The 20338-nt window shown below is 43.9% G+C and overlaps 2 protein-coding genes across 3 annotated transcripts; both read right to left on the reverse strand.

The window, feature by feature from the left end:
- Positions 1-4290: 4290 nt before the first annotated feature.
- Positions 4291-10612, reverse strand: LOC133397066 (interferon gamma-like). Its single transcript, XM_061667522.1, has 4 exons — positions 9454-10612; positions 9224-9295; positions 7714-7986; positions 4291-4760 (listed from the first exon to the last, which is right to left on the reverse strand). Exons 1-4 carry the CDS (start codon positions 9841-9843, stop codon positions 4596-4598), a joined length of 900 nt encoding a protein of 299 aa, XP_061523506.1. The 5' UTR covers positions 9844-10612; the 3' UTR covers positions 4291-4595.
- A 105-nt stretch (positions 10613-10717) lies between these two features.
- Positions 10718-19090, reverse strand: LOC133397065 (uncharacterized). 2 transcript variants are annotated; one of them, XM_061667521.1, is made up of 8 exons: positions 19052-19090; positions 18078-18210; positions 17875-17963; positions 17218-17737; positions 13211-13365; positions 12527-12592; positions 12177-12422; positions 10718-11001 (listed from the first exon to the last, which is right to left on the reverse strand). In XM_061667521.1, exons 2-8 carry the CDS (start codon positions 18148-18150, stop codon positions 10888-10890), a joined length of 1263 nt encoding a protein of 420 aa, XP_061523505.1. In that variant the 5' UTR covers positions 18151-18210; positions 19052-19090; the 3' UTR covers positions 10718-10887. The 2 variants fall into 2 exon arrangements, with proteins under 2 accessions (XP_061523505.1, XP_061523504.1); XM_061667520.1 differs by having other exon boundaries at positions 17875-18210.
- Positions 19091-20338: the final 1248 nt, after the last annotated feature.

Here is a 20338-nt window from a genome sequence, read left to right on the forward strand (position 1 = left end):
AACCGACAATGGATGGAACTAATTGGGACTGAACTGAGGATGGAAAACTAATTGGAAATTAATTAAAACGATAGTCATTTAACCTAATGGTCAGGTAAATTAACTTGCATACTTTCAAAATGACCATAGTAAGAGTAAAATAAAGAGAGCGACATTTACAGGAAAGAAAGTTGAACAGCCAAAAGAAAAGCAAAACCAAGCGATGACATTCAAGAGACACTCCCGCCACGAGGACGACTGCATTTGTACATTACAACACCGCTGAAACACTCAAATGCTTCACACTAGACACGCAAAGTGTAAACCGCCAAGCCAACGACTCCAACGAGTCAAGTATTCGTTTGGGCGTCGAGTAAAGTTCTAACTTTGCTCAACAAAACAGCTACGCGCAGCAGCGGCGTCGTCATATTCAAGAGACACTCCCGCCACGAGGACAACGGAAATTGGGCATTACAACACCGCTGAAACACTCAAACGCTTCACACCGCACGCAAAATGTAACGCGCCGAGCCGACCAGGTCAATTATTCATTTGGGCGTCGAGCAAAGATCCAACTTTGCTCAAAATGGCGACCGCGGAGAAGCGGCGGTGACGTCACATTCGAGCGACACTTCCGCCATGAGGACGAAGACGATTGTGCATAACATCGCTTAAACACCACGCTAACACTCGAAAATGCTTCACACCACAAGCCAGCGACGCCACCGAGTCAATTATTCATTTGGGCTTCGAGTAAAGTTCAAACTTTGCTCAACAAAACAGCCATGCGCAGCAGCGGCGTCGTCCTATTCAGGAGACACTCCCGCCACGAGGACAACGGAAATTGGGCATTACAACACCGCTAAAACACTCAAAGGCTTCACACCGCACGCAAAGTGTAAAACGCCGAGCCGACGACGCGACCAGGTCAATTATTCAATTGGGCGTCGAGCAAAGATCCAACTTTGCTCAAAATGGCGACCGCGAAGAAGAAGCGGCGGTGACGTCACATTCGAGCGACACTTCCGCCATGAGGACGAAGACGATTGTGCATAACGCCGCTAAAATACCACGCTAACACTCGAAGATGCTTCACACCACACTCGCAAAGTGTAAAACCACAAGCCGGCGACGCTACCAAGTCAATTATTCATTTGGGCGTCGAGTAAAGTTCAAACTTGGCTCAAAATGGCGAAGTCTTATTCAAGAGACACTCCCGCCATGAGGACGAAGACAATTGGGCATTACAACGCCGCTAAAACATTGGCAACTCCTTCGCACCACTCACACGATGTGTAACACACCAAGCCAGCAGCGACGCCAATTATACATTTGGGCGTCGACTAAAGCTCAAAGTTTACTAAACAATGGCGACCGCGGAGCGGCAACGCTGCCGCAGACGTCACATTTAAGCGATAGCCCCGCCACGAGTACGACGGCAATTGTGCGTTAAAACACCGATGAAACACTCGAACCGCATTCGCACCACTCGGGCAATGTGTAAAATGCCAAGCCGGTGACGCCAGGAAGCCTATTATGCATTTGGTCGTTACGTAAAGTTCAAACTTTGCGCTACAAAATGGCGAGCCCGCAGATACACAGAGCTGTGTAAGCACCAACTAACGCATCTCAAATCACTCACAAGACACTAGCAGAGCCCGGGTGGGTGCCCGAGTCAAACTTGTCAAAAACGCGCTCAAATAAGTCAAGATGCAGCAAAAACAACATTAATTGCTAGAGAGCATGAAGCAGCAACCTCACCTCGACTGGAACAAATGAAAGAGGAAGTGACGCCACTCGCCTGAGGCGTTTAAGCGATCCAAACCGGAAATAGATTTACTGCATTAACCAATCAGCTTAGTTTGCGTACCTTTTGGCGCCAAATGCGACCAATCAGATGACTAATTCCTAATTATTTCCGAGGACGCTCCATTTCTCGTGCTTGATTGAAGTCATTCACGTGATGCCCAAGTCTGCTGCTGCACTTTCTGTTGCATTGTCCAGGAAAACCTTGGAAAAGACATCATCCATGAGACTATTATCCATCAATAAATACAATTATATAAACTGATTGGTCACACACACTGACCTAACACACATGAAATAACCTAATGATGACAAGGTTAAATACACCTTTGAAAAATGAAGACAATGGAGTTGGAGACTGTCACTGAGACTTTGGTGAGCGTCAAAGTCACTAATAAGTCAAAATAACCCTTCATCCCCGACGTATGTCGTAGCCCTCTCCGGGAGCTTTCCGATGACGTCAGGACCGTGTCCGTAACCCCGACCGTTCCCGAGCTACAGCCGTGGGAAGATGGCCACAGCCGTGGGAAGATGGCTCGGTGCTGGACCCTAGTTTGGAGAAAAAAACTACATTACTCGGGAACGGTGGCTCCCAGGGGAACGAGAGCAGTATCTTCAGATTTGTCTCGTGCGGGACTTTCGGCTGACAACAGTCTCACACTGGAAAAACACGGAAAACGTTTCACTCGGGCGGAGACCCGCGCCATCGACACAACTTGTAGCTCTCCTCGCCGAGTCTCCGGAAACGTCAGTCGCGTCTCCGTGCGACCTTCCGTTGCGGAGTTACGGCGGAGTTTAGAACGTACCTCGACGAGCCACTCTTAATTGTCATATAAAAGTTGCTCTGCTCTGCCTGTTAAATTGGGAACATCCCAACATTGCCATGTTAGCTTTCCACACTGGGAATGTACAAATGGCTCTTTGAATATGAACTCATAGCTCCCCCCCCCCCCCCCCCCCCAGTGCTATGTGTCAATTTTAAAGCCTCTCGGCCATGGGTGTCAAACTCTTTTTTGTCTCGGGCCGCATTATAGTTATGATTTCCCTCAGAGGGCCGTTGGAACAGTGAAACCATACAAATGTCTAATCATCACCAAAACATATTATTACCATTACACAACAAATTGAGGGATAACTAGTGTTGAAATCAGAAGACAATGATAATACTTTGTTCAAGTATTGTTTAAGTTACTGTAGAAGAACAGTTTGGCAACAGAAAAATGCAATATCTCAACATTATTATTTATTATTATGACATGATTTGGTTTTGCAGGCCACATAAAGTATGGCAGGCCGCATCTGGCCCCCAGGCCTTGAGTTTGACACCTATGCTCGAGGCCAAGGAAAACGGTCCCAAAAGTCAGTGCCACAGCCCCGTCCGTGTGTATGTGTTTGCAATAAAACCGCTCGTGCCGCCAAGCGCTCGCCACTCAGCCCCAGGGACACCGGGGAGGTCCAGAGAGGCCTCGCGTGAAGGCCGGCTTCCTCCCCGCGCAATGTGTCAAATTTCAAGCCCCTAGGCCAAGTACAAGGGACATAGAAGTCATGCCGAAGTCCCGCAGGTCGCTAGGTTACGATACGGCCTCGACAGGCCGACCGCTCGCTTTTGCGCTCGTCGGGAGGCCCCGCGGGCACCTGGGGACTCAATGGACAGCTCGTCTGAAACCTGACATTCCCCTCGTAGTGTGTTCTTCGTTCTGCAGTTCGTCAATTCGTGTTCGTGAAACACACACGAAACACAATGTCACACAAGAAAAAAATAAACGCACAAGGGTACAAATGATATAGTCATGTTGATGGTATTGTATAAATGACGACAATGACGATGATGTTGTCAGCATCCGTTTGAAGACTGTGACATGCTTGTCAATAGCCCTTCGTGCCATGCTTGGGCTCTTTTACTTTGATTTTATTAAGTAAAGGAGGGAGAATAAACGAATGTGCAAAGTGACTTTTCCAGTCATAAACACCATCTTCTTGTCATGGAAGCACTGACGCCTAAATTTCCACTTCTGAATGCCACTCGCTTCTCTCTTTTTTTTCTTTGTACGGGTTTAGAGGACACAAAAAACAATGGGGGTGTGAAGGTTTCCACGTTGTCAAACATGAATACAAATGAAATAAATGTTCCACATCATCATCTCGACATCTGACGCATTTTTCACCATGCGACAAGTTGTTTCCTTTTTCCCTTGCACACGCCGCTGCTCTCTGCTGACTCACACCGAAACACAACCCTAACCCTAACCCGCACGCTCAGAGGCGATGACAAACGGGAAGAGTGTAAACTCTCAGTTTCTCTCCGTGTTGTCAGGGTTACTTTCTTATGGCCATTCGCCCCACCGCAAATGCAGCAGCACGACTACACACGCGCAACAGCTTCAATTAAATCATGGACAATTGCGTCAATTAAATCATCTATTCCTTATTTCATGACTTTTATCTTGTACTTCTGTAGCCCCCCCCCCCCCCCCCCACCACCACCACCACATCAGGCAGGCTGTGCTAACTTCCTGTGAGGGTTCTTCTGGTAAATGTCGAGCGTGCTGCTGAATTCCTTCTTACCAAGCCGGTGGAACTTTTCTCATTGTTTTTCTGAGAAGTCCTAGTGTGTGTGTTTCCCCTCAGTGGTCCTCACTTTCGTTTTTTTGTGAGCTTTCAATGGAAGCGTGTGAGCAGTCAATAAAACCATAGCATCTTTATTATGTTCCGTGAAATAAATACCTCATAAATAATGACAAATAAAGCTTAAAATAGCATCATAAATAACTACACACGCTGTGTGTGTCTGAGCTTTGTAATAAATAAAGTCAGTTATGATTGGATGTGGATGAGGTCACTGTTTGCGGGCGTCGCGGCGTTTGCCTCCGGCGCCGCCGACGCCGCTCTCGGCCGCTCTCGACCAATGCGCTGGCTTCCTCGTACAGCCAAGGAAGCTCCCACAATGCTTTGCTCTGGACCGCCAGGTTGTCCATCTGTGGGTGGGAAGGGACCAAGGGTGGGGGCAGAGTTACGTCACGGCAGAGGAGAAGGCTAAAGGTCAATATAAATAAAGAAATAATACTTTTCTTAGAAACTTTAAAATAAAATCATACGATTCGTATTATTTACAATTTCAGTTTAATTATTTAATCAAATGTGCATGTAAGATATGTTAACATTTTCATCCATCCATCCATCCATCCATCCCTTTTCTGAGCCGCTTCTCCTCACTAGGGTCGCGGGCGTGCTGGAGCCTATCCCAGCTGACATCGGGCAGGAGGCGGGGTCCACCCTGAACTGGTTGCCAGCCCAGCCAATCGCAGGGCACATACAAACAAACAACCGTTCCCACTCACAGTCGCACCTACGGGCAATTTAGAGTCATCAATTAATGCATGTTTTTGGGAAGTGGAAGGGAACCGGAGTGCCCGGAGAAAACCCACCCAGGCACGGGGAGAACATGCAAACTCCACACAGGCGGGGCCGGGGATTGAACCCCGGTCCGCCCCTTAACATTTTCAATTATTCACAATTTATTTCATTAAATTATAATGGATTGAATGATAATTCTTTCGTAAAATACATGTGCAAAATATGTATCAAAAATTATAGAAAGTCATGTAGAAACTTTTTTTTGCACAATCAATTTCATTACAATTCATTCACAATTTCTTGCCAAATGTTCCAAATACTGGGATTGGCTGACGACCAGTTAGGGGTGTACGCCACCTCTCGCCAAGGCGAGTGTGCCACTACACCGTCAGTGACCCAAAAGAGAAGAATTCTTTTTTGGGAATTAACTCGCCAAATATTAAGTCAATTGTATATTTGTACATTTTCTTAAAAAATGGTGTATGTAATGTACAAGAGGTAATTTCCATCATAAAATAAGATCTCAATATTTAAAAATTAAACACTACATATATGTAGTGTTTAATTTACGGACTACACCCTGAACTGATCGGCAGTCAGTCGCAGGGCAGATATACAGTGGGGCCAAAAAGTATTAAGTTAGCCACCAATTGTGCAGCTTCTCCCACTTAAAAAGATGAGCGAGGCCTGTCATTTTCATAGGTATACCTCACCTATGAGAGACAAAATGAGGAATAAGGAGGGGGAAAAAATAATCCAGACAAACACTGTCTGATTTTTAAAGACTCTATTAGCAAATTAGGATGGAAAATAAGTATTGCGTCAATAACAACATTTCATCTCGATACTTTGTTATATACCCTTTGTTGGCAATGACAGGGGTCAAACGTTTTCTGTAAGTCTTCACAATGTTTTCACACACTGCTGCTAGCATTTTGGCCCATTCCTCCATGCACAGTGATGTTTTGGGGCTGTCGCTGGGCAACGCAGACTTTCCATTCCGGCCCAAGATTTTCTATGGGGTTGAAATCTGGTGACTGGCTAAGCCACTCCAGGACCTTCAAATGCTTCTTACGAAGCCACTCCTTCGTTGCCCGGGGTGTGTCTTTGGGATCATTGCTATGCTGAAAGACAGCCACGTGTCATCTTCAATGCCCTTGCTGATGGAAAGAAGGGTTTCACTCAAAATCTCACCATACATGGCCCCATTCATTCTTTCCCTTACACGGATCAGACGTCCTGGTCCCTTTGCAGAAAAACAGCCCCAAAGCATGATGTTTCCACCCCCGTGCTTCACAGTAGGTATGGTGTTCTTTGGACGCAACGCAACAGTCTTTCTCCTCCAAACACGACAAGTTGAGTTATTGCCAAAAACTTACATTTTGGTTTCATCTGACCATACCACATTCTCCCAATCGTCTTCTGTATCGTCCAAATGCTCTCGAGCAAACTTCAGACGGGCCTGGACATGTACCGGATTAAGACGGGTGGACACGTCTGGCACTGCAGGATTGGAGTCCCTGGCGGCGTAGTGTGTTACTGATGGGAGCCGTTGTTACTTTGGTCCCAGCTCTCTGCAGAGCTGGGACCATTTCTTCACACAAAGTAGTTTACCTATTGCAGATTCAGTCTTCCCAGCCTGGTGGAGATCTACAATTTTGTTTCTGGTGTCCTTTGACAGCTCTTTGGTATTGTCCATCGGGGAGTTTGGAGTGTGACCCTTTGAGGTTGTGGACAGGTGTCAATTATACTGATAACGAGTTCAATTATACTGATAACGAGTTCAATTATACTGATAACGAGTTCAATTATACTGATAACGAGTTCAATTATACTGATAACGAGTTCAAACAGGTAACGAGTGGAGGACAGAGGAGCCTCTTAAAGAAGAAGTTGCAGGTCTGTGAGAGCCAGAAATATTGCTTTTTTGTAGGTGACCAAATACTTATTTTACAACGTAATTTGCTAATGAATTATGTAAAAAAATAAGACTTTCTGGATTTTGTTTCCTCCCTGTCTCTCATAGGTGAGGTGTACCTATGATGAAAATTACAGTCCTCTCATCTTTTTAAGGGGGATAACGTGCACAACTGGTGGCTGACTAAATACTTTTTTTCTCCCACTGTAGACACAGACAACCATTCGCACTCACATTCACACCGCCGCTGAGTGGGAACTGAATCCACGCTGTCCGCAACAAAGTCAGGCGAGTGTACCGCTACGCCATCGGCGACCATTTATTTCATATTCCTTTAATTATTATGAAATCATCAAAACATAATCATAACCACATTTTATTGTAACTTCCCGATTATGTGAATATTTATTTTATTTTAACTTATTATTCAAAATGAATAAATTCAACAAATATTTAAACTTCAATAATTAGGAAACATGTTTAATGTCCATGTCAAATTGTTTATATTACTGAGTAATGATTTACCATAAATAAATGGAGTTATAAAATTAATACAAAAACAAATAAATACATTCCAACGAGTCAATTTTAAGAAAAGGGGCTAAATGAAGGGCTTAATTCACTACAGGACCGTTGATAATGCCCCATAGTTGTACCTGAATGTGTTGGAGCTTGCGGAGTCCATCAAGTACTTTCTCCTGGGCCTGGTATCGGTACTTCCTCAGATCCTGCACGCGCCTCAGGAGGTAGCTCAGCTCGGCCCGGGCATCCACGCTTGGAACGGGATCGGGGTCGCCGGCGCCGGTACCCGTACCGGACGTCGCGGTAGCGCCGGTGGTCCACGCCGTCGGGTCCGACAGCTGCTTCAACATGTTTCTTAGCAGTTCCTCATATGTCTGCAGCACCGCCGACATCAGCATGTCCCTGGCCTAACACGCACAACAACAACAACAAGCCAGCAGCAATCACGTCAAAATAAATAGACAAGATATATGGGGGCAGCAATAGTCAGCTGTATTACATGTAGTAAAAAATACCATACACGTATCAAGAAATTCATCATCAAGTTGAAGATTCCATAAATCACAGCAACAACTAAACAGTGCGTGAGTAAATACATACTCGTGAAGGGAATATAGAATACTTTATATTCTAATATGTAATTCTAACTAGTTTGGAAGAGAATGTGTATTGGCGTATAGGAGTATATTGCAGGAAGGCCCCCAGCGGGGGGTGTGTGGCCCTCATCAGGGGGTATTTGGAGACAGATGGCAAAGAAGAAAGGAACTGCGGGGAGCCACTGTAAACATTGAATGCAGGAGACATCGGCAGGCGACGTCTGGACCCAGATCAAATAGTCATCATTTGGCCGAACAACGATGACGTCAGATTACGGACCAATCGCACGACAGCGATTCCACACCGGCCTGTTTGAAACATTGTATAAGTCTGGGGGAGAGCCAGATAGTTTTTGTTCTACTACTGTATCCGCTAAGAATAAGTTAGGGTAGTTACGAACCCAGAGCTCTGCAAAATGTATAGACTCCTCTGTCAGGAATAAATTGGTTGCTTTTTATACATTGTTGTGAACGACGTTCTTTCACGAAAACGAACACGCTTGGAACCACGGAAATTAGGGGATTTTAAAACAAAGGTTCCTTCACTCGGCATGCAGAAAGTATAGTCGGCAGCGTTCTACGTGATCAATAGGCGGGCGCGCGCAACACAAAAACAACAATTCAAAGGCCCAGAAGACTTCAAGCATCTGAGCATGACATAAACATCAGCAACAACTATATGCAGAGAAATGTATTTTCACTAAAGGCAGCAATAATGGTCAGTTGCATTGAAGTAAAACAATGACGGTCTATAGTTTTGAAGGATATAAACACGAGTCATACTAACAAATCCGTGGAGAAACTATTTCTCAAGATCATACAGAATAAGCAGGAATGAAAATGGATGGATATCAGGGAATGCCATTAAGCAGCAAGAAAAGGCAGCAGCGTTGCACGTGAAACTATGATACAAAAACGGCTAAACGGACCCCAAAAAGACTGTGTTGTTCAGAGCTGTTGTGCGACAAACTTGTGTTGCGCTAGGCGTTACAATGCTAAATTAAGCTAGGCTAGGCTAGGCTAGGCTAAGCTAATGACATGTTTCTACCTCCATCTTGGTGCCCAGAAGTTCTCTGGAGAAGACGGGTCGGCCGTTAAAACGTTCTTTGGGCGGAATCTTCTGCAAACACACGCACACATTAGATATGACATGAACACACACACACACACACACACACACACAAAATGAAGTTGTCAGTTGTCAAAAGTAGATACACAACAGGTTGACTCCATTCAGTCCAATTGGTGCGTTGCGTGTATGTGTGCGTGCCTACTCACATAGAGCTGCAGTAGGTTCTGAATGCTTCTGTTCATCCTTGCGGGCACATGAGAGGTCCTGACCCGACATACACACAAGTACACGCACACTCCAAGCATCGCTCTCGCCATGGCAACCATCCTCAACTCAACTCTGGTGCATGTGCGTGTGCGTTCCAAGTTCAATTCCTGAGCCGGGCCCTGACTTGGTGCCGGTGATGATGGGTTAGCTGATGCTGATGCTGATGTGAAGCGGGTCGAGTGTTGACTGGTCTGCGACGGCTCACATTTAAAAGATGACACGCGCACGCATGCACATTGTGATGATTTAAGTGTCAAAATGTGGTCGACAATTTCCTTTAAATCACCAAAGTTCACAGAAGCACAAGGTGAGGAATCTCCCACACACATGCGCACCCACAACCACACACAGGTGTGTACGTGTGTGTGTGTCGGACTTGACACGTAAAGAAAGTGATGAGTTTTAGAGGAATTTATCTTAAATTTGGAGTTTCAAAACTAAAGCAATACCGTGACTTGTGGGATTCAGTTTGACTGACTGTGTACATGTTAACGCTAATATGCTAACATGTAATATGGGTTCCATTTTACTCTTGCTATTAACTTAGCTTAACATGCTAATGCTAACATGCTAAACTTGCACGGCGTTTCAAATGTTAAAGTCTTAGCTGTGTGCTGCTACTGCTAAATTCACTCAACGTTGCAAACATTCAAGCGTTAATTGCGGTTGCTGGTTTAGCAATTAGCTCACCATGCTAATGCTAACGTGTTGAACTCACCAAAAATTTCAAACATTCAAGGGATAGCTTCGGCTGTTAGCTTAGTAATGAGCTCAATATTATAATGCTAACATGCTCGGTACCATTTGGTCTGCAAATGTGATGACCAGAAGCTAAATTATCAACTTTATCTGAGCACAGTATGTGCTTCAACCGTTTGGTCATTTTGTTTGACATTTTTTCATCAAATGTGGCTGTAGAAAATAATTTCAATGACTATCTAGTTTTCAACCTGATCTTGACCTTAAACATCCATTCAAATAAAGTTGAAAGAAGACTAAAAAGTAATGATGTAACTGCAGCAATGGGAAGGAGGGGGAAAAAAGGCCCAGCAGCACAGGGGAAATTCCTCAGAAGTTAAAGTGCTTGACATCTTTGCTGACTCATAGCTCATCAAGGAAACAAGGGCCAATGAGAGCAGAAATAGAGAAATTTGGAAATGACTGACATCATTTCTTCCGGTGAAACTTCAGTGACCAAACGTCAACTTTTGACTGGTGCTTTTATTCCAATTCAGACACACAGGGAAAAAAATAAATACAATGACGGAAAAAATGTGTTTCTGCAGCTTCTGCAAGCAAAAATAAATAAAAAGTACAGGAGGGAAATTAAATAAAGGAATACATGAGAAGAATTAAAAAAGGCAGAAAAAGAATCACGACGATGCCTCGGTGGGGGGGGCCAAAGCTCGGGAGCCAATCACAGCTGCCATGTTGTAGACTTCCAGGAACTGAGACAACGCTCTCTTCTGGAACATCACATCATCCACCTGCACTCACGCACAGGTCATTCATTGTGGTTCAAATTGACCAATCAAAGAAAATATATTTTAAAATAGGTTAGGAAAATAGGATAACATTTATTCTGCTGGTCTTTTTCAAAATGTTCAATACGTTTTGATTGTTATTTTTACAATGTATTAAAATATATTCACGTCTTTTTTCCATTTCATTTTTTTCAGTTTTTTATTATAATTTCGCATTATTCTAAATGTAATGGGTTTTTTTTATTTTCAACCTTTTGTCTGCAATTCATAAATATTTGTGATTTTTCGTTTCGATTTCCAATTTTGTCATATTTTTCCATTATCTTAAATGTTTTGTTTTATTATAATACAGAAAGTCCTCGAGTTACGACGCACTCGACCTACGACGTTTCGACTTTACGACGCCCGTGCCTCGTCCGCCGTTTTGTCCCAGCGCCGTAGTGTTTCTGCTTAGCTGGCTTGTCTGAGTTTGTGCGGCGGGAGTATCTTTGCCTTTTTCGCCCTCCTTTTTTCACACTCTCAGCAGTAATGGTAAGTACAGCATCTTGTTTTTTATTTTATTTTAATGTATTTTAGTTTCTTTATACAAAGTGTCAACCCGTCAACGGGTCCTCCGCTAATCGCTACTCTTCCCCGGTCGCAGTCTTGCTACTGTACACACTCGCACCGGCACGCACTCCTTCCTCCTTCGCAGTCCCGCCGGACGACGCCCGCCTGCGCGGCCCCGTCTCACTCGCACGTCGACGCGCACGCCCACGCACGCTGAGCTTGCTGTCACGCTGAGCTTGCTATTTTTCATATATCCAGTTACATTTGTTTTCATTTTTCAACTCTAATTCTATAACGCATATTTTTTAAATATGAAATATGTTGGCAATATGGAAATTATTTAGAATTTGCCTTTTGGATTTTCAAATTATTTTTTGATTTGGAATGTTTTATTTTTGAAGTCATATACAGATCTTTATTCATGTATTATACTTCGAAATGATTGTTATTTTGAATAAGCTAGGAAGCAGCAAATAAATTTTTTTTTAAATCACACCTCTCAATCATTTTATTATGTTTTCCAATGATTATTTTTTTCAACAGTTTTATTAAATTATTATTGGAAAACATTTTAAAATACATTTTCAAATGATTTTGGAAGGAACGAAGGAAAGGAGCCTGGTGCTCACCTTGAGTTGCGAGAGCTGGTGTAAGACGTTTGGCACGTCAGGGCAATGGCGGCGAGCCAGCTTGTCAGTCAAGTGGCGCATCTTGTTTGTCAGCTGGCCGACGTTGTGCCTCAAGTGCTCCCGCGTTGCCTCGGGCACCGAATCTAGCAGGGCGGTGTGCTGCCCGGGCGCCGGGCGCAGGATGCTCTCCAAGACTCGCATGTAGACTTGCAGTGTGGCATTCACCAGCTTGACTTCCTCTCGGTTCTGCAGGAATCAGTGGAAATGTGTCAACTGTCCAGCCCGTAACCCAAAGGCCTGCGGTTCGATTCCCTGACCGTTCACTGAACGGCCGCGTTTTATTCTTATACCTGACACGCTTTGATGCTCCTGATTACACCGTTGAAAGGAGGAATGCCATTCACGCTCTTCACATCCTGAAACAGATGCACATAACGTATACATTGCTGAAACCCCCAACGTGACAACACACACAACACGAACATTCTGAAACACACACATCACATCATGCTGAAACACAAAAAACGGTAACATTCGGAAAAACTCGGGACGTGAGCATGCTGAAACACAATATGTAATGAAACGAACAAGGTGAACATGCCGAAACGTACACATATAAACAAACTGAACAACACGACTCCACGATGCTGGAGCACGCTGACACACAAACAGTATGTCAATATCCTGAAACACACGAACATGCTGAAACAATATAGTATGTAAAGCACTGAAACCCACACAAAACATGAAGCTGCTGAAACATGAAAGAAAATGAGCATGCCGAAACACATGAAGTACACAAACAATGAGCATGCTAAAACACACATGAACACACTAAAACAACATAAGCATGCTGAAACTCAGAAATATGCTGAAACATAACAGGGAAAGCAATGAAAGAGACAAGTGAATTGCTTGAAAGACACAAGATCTTCACATGCTGAAAAAGACACGCAACAAGTGAAAGCGGCAAAAGTTGAATGTGAAAGTGAAGTGGTTCTAAGGGGGATCCCTGCGGGACGTCGTCTGCTCACCACAATTCCGGAGATGTTCTCCAGGATTTCCCGGAGTTCAGGATGCGGGTCTACGCGATTGGCCCACGCCACCAGAGCTCCCAGCAGGACCAACAGACACAGACGGCTCGGTGGCGACATGGTGGCGACGAGTGACCGAAGATGAGTGGTAGGCTCTGAGACGACAGACGAGTGCTGAGAGACGACGACGGATTTTCAGGTCAGCTCGCTGAGCGCCGCTCGCATCTTTTATACACGTCTTTGTGGTCTGTGGTCACTCATCAGCAAACACCAGAATCTTCCTCTGAAATATGCTGCTGCTCAGAAACGTGTATGCGCACAAACACACACACACACACACACACACCTAGGGCCTTCCTTAAAGGCATTTGCACTTACAACCATCTTGCCGAGGAGACTCCCTGGTTACTGTGGTTTTCATCGGTTTTCGCAGAAGCCGAAGGTCCAGAATGATGTGTGTGTGTGTGTGCGTTTTGGGGTTGGTTCAGACGTGTGTGTGGTTCCAAAATGTTTATCAAGCCCCCATGACCCACCAGAGGGGAAAAACAGAGGCCTCTGAGACAGGGTTGACCCATTGAGGTGTGTGTGCGTGTATACAATACGTAGGTGTGTATCTATTAATGTTCATGTGCAAACGGGTCTGTGTGCGTGCATATTGTGCACGTATGTGCTTGGATCGGTTTGTGAGGATGTTAAAGTGTGTCTATTTGTGTGTGTGTGTGTGTGTGTGTGTGTGTGCGTGTGTGGAGATGCGTGTATGCGTGTGTGCTTGTGTCTACACGTGTGTTTGATGTAACAAGTTATGCTAAACCGGTAGTTAGCCATCTGTGTGTATTTGTGCATGCATGTTCATTTGTGCATACGTATGCATGTGTGTGCATATGCATGTGCTTCTATGAGAGTGTATGTATTTGGTGTGTGTTTGTGTGTGTATGCATGTGTGTGGGGATTTGTCTGCATGTGCCATGAGAGTAATAAGCTGCGAGTTAATTAGCCGTCTGTCTTATGTGTGTGTGTATGTGTGTGTGTGTGTGTGTCTGTGTGTGTGTGTGTGTGTGTGAGAGAGATGCAAGTACTAAGTAACACTATGGAATGCTGCTACTTGGTTAGCTGTCCATCTTAGTTGTGCACATGCGTGTGTGTGTGTGTTTGGCTCTTGAGCTGCTAAATGCTAAGCTAACAGGGCTAAAGAGGCCACAAGGCAGCCACCTGAGCTACTTTCAAGCGGCCGCAACGCCAACGTTGTTTCCACCCATAAGTCTTCATGAATCATTTTTTTCTTTTTCCACTTCTTTTCTTTATTCTAATTTATTTTTTTACTTCTATTATCTCTTTGATCCCAGCTACTCCATAAACCATTATGTAACATTGAGAGTAACGTTCAAATTTAACATAACACAACAACCACCAATTTATTGTCTCAGATTTATTTTGATTTTTTTTAGCTAATTTACAAACATTTTGATGTGCTATATGCAAAGTTATCATTGGTTTTGTTCAACCAAGTCAATCTTTTGAACTATGCCCACGTTTTTCTTTTTGTTTCCAAGTACAGGTATTTTGTATCAATGATTCTCCTATTTCAGATGAGAAATAAAAATCAACCAATAATGTCACAAAAATGTAATCTTTTTTTTTTATTTTTTTTTAAATCAACTGGGCATAAAAACCTCACCTGAACAAGAGAAACGGATGTCATTTTCAGACTCAGCGATGCACAATTGTCCTAAATCAGTTGAAAACATTTTACATACAAAAATACTTTTGTAAACCTGTGTAGTAATTGGCTCAGTACAGGTTATGTCCTAAAAATTGTTATGGCTACGAAACAACAAATGTGATCGGCCCTTTAACAATGTACTTAATGGTGTAAACAGCACCAGTAGTTGGGCTCTCTATAATTTGTCAACAACAGCCAGTCCCAGAATATGGGAAGAGGGCTTTATTCTATGATTTCTATTTGTTTTGATCATATTCTAGAGCATCTTTATCATTCCTTTTCACTTTTTTTAATTTCAGCTTACTCATTTTTCTTTTTGTCGAGAAAAATAATAATTACATTTTAAGGTTAATTTTAAAATTAATTTCAATTCAAATAAACAAAAAATTTTTCGATTTAAAATGAGATACTCATTTGTTTTTTAATTATTTAGATTTTTTTTAAACTGTGGTAATTCTATCCCAAATACAGCAACACGCGCGGAGCTGTCATAATGTGGGCAGCCTCAACACGATGTTGCTGGTGCGCATCGGTGTTTCCGACAGAGAAGTTTGTGGTGGAGGTTCAGGCTCCGGTAGAGCCTGACGCTTGTGGGGAATGTATTTATGCTGTTGAACGTAAACCCTGTGAAACAATCATGAAATAACGTGTGAGTCACATGGCAGTGAGGCAGAAGAAAAGTATTCCTGCATTGAACGAACTCCGCCTGAGAACAAAGAATGACAAGCACGACAAGAAGTGACAGCAAACAGAAGCGAATATTAGCCATCGCACCAGATTTTCATTCATCTTGGGAGGTCTGATTAAAATCATATTTATATCATCACTAATGTGCTTTAACCTTTGGGCTGAATTAATTAATCCTTCCATCTCTCGTCTCTCCTTTCTCTTCTGGCCGCCGTGTATGTACCCAGCAGGTTAAAACGATTAGTTGACTTTACTACTCTGCATCGTCATTTAAACCTTCAAGTCATGTGTTTTCGGCATCTCGTCCCCAATTTGCTCAATTTACAAAAGATTTTCAACTATAAAGGCCTTTACACACTGCACTTCGTATTCTTGGTTTTCACCATATTCGAAAGCGGTTCCTTAGCAACCTACCAGGAAGTAGCCTGGAGGTTTTTCTCGCCTGGTTTGGACGTGAAGCGCACCGTATGTCAGGTCCACCGAAATGTTTTGCTGTTAGCACGGTTAAGTCGACCCGCCAACCCCTCTCCTAATGGACCTCTGACATCACAGTGAGACCTTCCCAAATTGAACATTTTTCCATTTGCGCGTTGCCATACCATGGGTTCGTTGATGTGGACTAAATATTTGACAAAAAATGGTAGCTGGTCTCAAATACAATAAGAGCACAAGTGATATAGAAACAGTAAAATTGAGAAATACTAAATTTTACCATATCTCGTCTTACAACACGTGAGGACGTAGTGTCGTAAAGCAACGTGTCATCAAGTTCTCTTTAGCAAACATTTATTGACCATGCATTTTTGGACAGAACATTTTTTCAACGAAGACGGAGTATCACTTGGCGTCGATGCCATCGTTTTTTGCCAGCAGCCCCAAGTTACTGCTGGTAGGAATTTCTTTTAGCGACAAGCTAGTGAGGCTTGCTGCTATTCTCATCCAAAACTTATCAGAATCAGAATCACCTTTATTTGCCAGGTATGTCAAAAACACACAAGCAAGGAATTTGTCTCCGGTAGGTGGAGCCGCTCTTGCACGACGACAGTCAATTGATAGAGAATACTTTTGAGACATAAAGACATTGAAAAAAAGCAGTCACTGAGCAATAAAAGTTTGCTAGTAATCTGGTAATGCTGGTTCTATTTATTTAGTTATTTATTTGTTGGACAATTGTGCAAAAAGATGCAGAGTCCTCTTGCAATTAGAGCAGGTTGAAATGACGAATAGAATAGTCCGGTGCAATGACCATTGTGCAAAGGGCGCCGAGAGTTCAAGAAATGTATGCAGTTTAAAGTGACAAGTAGTGCGATAGTCTGGGACAATGTCGATTGCGCAAATGTTGCAGATGCTACTCAGGCATGAGTGGCCAGGATTGGTCAATAACAGATACGCAAATAGTGCAGCGTGGCGAGACTAGTACAGTGAGTGCAAGAGTCATGTATAATTGGCCTCACAGAAATGTGAGAACAAACTCAAGACAAAAAATTGGCAGCATGTTGCAATGGAATTCTAAATTAACTGTTCAAGAGGTTAATGGCAAGAGGGAAGAAGATGTTGGAATGTCTGCTTGCTTTAATTTGCATTGTTCAGTAGCGCTTACCTGAGGGAAGGAGCTGGAAGAGGTGGTGACCGGGATGTGGAGGGTCCCAGAGGATTTTGCACGCTCTTGCCTTAGTTCTGGCAGCGTGCGTGTCCTCAATGGTGGGTAGGGGGGTACCGACAATCCTTTTGATTGTCCGTTGCAGTCGGAGTTTGTCCTTTTTTGTAGCAGCGCTAAACCAAACTGTCATGGAAGAACACAGGACTGATTCGATGACCGCTGTGTAGAACTGCCTCAACAGGTCCTGTGGCAGGCCGTGCTTCCTCAGAAGCCGCAGGAAGTACATCCTCTGCTGGGCCTTTTTGAGGATGGAGTTGATGTTGATCGCCCACTTCAGGTCCTGAGAGACCGTAATTCCCAGGAAATTGAAGGTCTCGACGGTTGACACAAGGCAGTTGGACAGCGTGAGGGGCAGCTGTGGCGAAGGATGCCTCCGGAAGTCCACCATCATCTCTACAGTCTCGAGCGTGTTGAGCTCCAGGTTGTGTCGGCCGCACCGCAGCTCCAGCCGCTCCGCTTCCTGTCGATACGCAGACTCGTCACACTCTTTGATGAGGCCGATGACTGTGGTGTCATCTGCAAACTTCAGGAGTTTCACAGCCGGGTGCATTGATGACAATAATAATGATGAGGATGATAATGAGTGATGTGACTGACCATCAGAGTCCACAAATTATGGATGAGCGCGGCCTGGATGTCCCATTGGCACCTGAGCCCCCTGCAGGCCAGTGTCATGGCAACGCCCTCTACGACCACCAGTAGGATGAAGAGGTGGAAGAGGATGGTGGAAGGAAGAGGAGACGTTTTGACGAAGAGCATGTCGAGGATGCAAAGTGGCGAGCGACAGGCGGTGGACCCACCGGGCTTTATAGCGCCGTCGCCTTGTTCCTCTTCTCCGCTTTCAAAACCTTTTGTCTGAGTCACGATTGCCATGGCGATGTCCTCCTACCTGGACCTCCTCCCCTCCTCGGCTGAGTCACATGATGTCTCATCCTGTTGATTGAAGATGAAAGCCTGCCAGGTTACATGACCGTGATGTCACCATAGTCGCCACCGACACACGATCACATGGTTGACATCATCGCCCGGTCATGCGATCTGACAAAAAACATAGAAATATCTTATTTCAGACACATATGCACGCACACACATCCACACATAGGCTGGGAAGTCTGCTGTCACATCCAAGTGCGGGAAATTCCTGTGATCAGAATCATAATCATCTTTATTTGCCACGTATGTCCAAAACACACAAGGAATTTGTCTCCGGTAGTTGGAGCCGCTCTAGTACAAAAGACAGTCAATTTACAGAACACTTTGGAGACATAAAGACATTGACAAAAACAATTGTGCAAAAAGATGCAGACATTATACAGTCTGACACGAGGTGATGTGTGTGTCTCACACACACACACACACACACACACAGACACACACGAGATAAATGGGTGTACAGGCCTATTAACACACACACACACACACACACACACTAAAAAGGAGATAAATTGCTGGCTGTACTGGCCTTTAATGCACAAACACACACACACACACACACACACACAATACGAAGGTGTAGCGGCCCTCTAAGAAGCCACCAGCCTGTTTGCAAGGCTTCTAATTGGCCAACACCTGCCATCCAAAGGTGACACATGACAGTAGTTTTTTATTTATTGTTGTAAAAAGTAAGTTTATTTGATCTGTTACTGTAACACAATGTTCTCGATGGTAACAGCCATATAAATAGATTAAATAAGCCAATAAATAAGATTGTAGTTGTGCTTCAGTGGGTGGCGCTCACGCAGCTGTCGTGCAGATACGCAAAGAGAATGTTCACCTCGCTCATCGCCTTGTTCAGGCCACGCCCATGTTCCATCTATAAAACATTTGGAATCAGCATTATTCATCGTCATCTGCCAAGAAACACACTTGCTCAGCAATCAACAATTTTTTCACCATTAAAAAAAAATTCCCAGGTGTCTAAATACCTTATATGTAATGTACAGATTTCTTGTCGTGGTGAAATGGAGTGCGTCTATGCATGTGTGTGTATATGTGCGTGTGAGTTAGTGAGCGTGTCCATGTATGAGTGAGTGTGTGCGTGCATGTTTGTTTGCTTGCTTGAGTGTGTGTGTCTACCCCCCATGAAGAAAATTTTTTTTAACATTATTGTCCTCGGCTGATGCTACACTGTTAGCTCATCCTAACTCGAGCGACACTGCTGCTTGGCTTACCTTTTGGCTTTGACATGAAAGTGCTTTCAGCAATTTTTCTATTTATTTTTTTTGCTCTGGAAAGTGCTCTAGCCAAAACATTGGCTGACAAAGTCAGTGTCTAGCATGTCTTAGTAAATTAATTGTGACGTCACAATCGGGCAAAATGGATAAGGGTTTGATGCCTTATTGACTTGGTGGTTTTATTTTCATTTGACACTTTACTGCTTGACATGATATGTCCTGTTTAAATTTCAAAAAGCAATTTGTGACTTGAAGTTTACCTTGGCCAACTTATTGCGGAACTCCACAGTGTGCTGGTGGTCTCGGTAGTGCACCACGTTCTGGAAGGACATTGGACACAAAAGGTCAAGCCAACAGGAGGTGCCACGCTAGAAAAGGTTCATGAATGTCAATTTTCATATTGATTCTTTAAAAGTCAACTTACAACGTGAAGCTTCGAAATAAACGACAAAGATAATTACGTATGATTTGCTTCAACAATACACATGCTGACAATGACCCTAAACACACAGCTAAAATAACGAAGGAGTAGCTGGGATAGGCCCGCGACCCAAGTGAGGATAAGCGGTAAAGAAAATGGATGGATAGATGGCTTCAGAACAACTCCGTGACTGTTCTGGAATGCCCCAGCCCTGACTTAAACCCAATTGAGCATCTCTGGAGAGGCCTGAAAATGGCTGTCCACCAACGTTCATCATCCAACCTGACAGAACTGGAGAGGATCTGCAAGGAGGAATGGGAGAGGATCCCCAAATCCAGGTGTAAAAAAAACCTGTTGCATCATTCCCAAAAAGACTCATGGCTCTATTACCTCAAAAAGGTGTTTCTACTAAATACTGAGCAAAGGGTCTGAATACTTATGGCTGTGCGATATTTTCATTTTTTTT

This window comes from Phycodurus eques, chromosome 22, assembly GCF_024500275.1.
Source record: "Phycodurus eques isolate BA_2022a chromosome 22, UOR_Pequ_1.1, whole genome shotgun sequence".
NCBI lineage: Eukaryota > Metazoa > Chordata > Actinopteri > Syngnathiformes > Syngnathidae > Phycodurus > Phycodurus eques.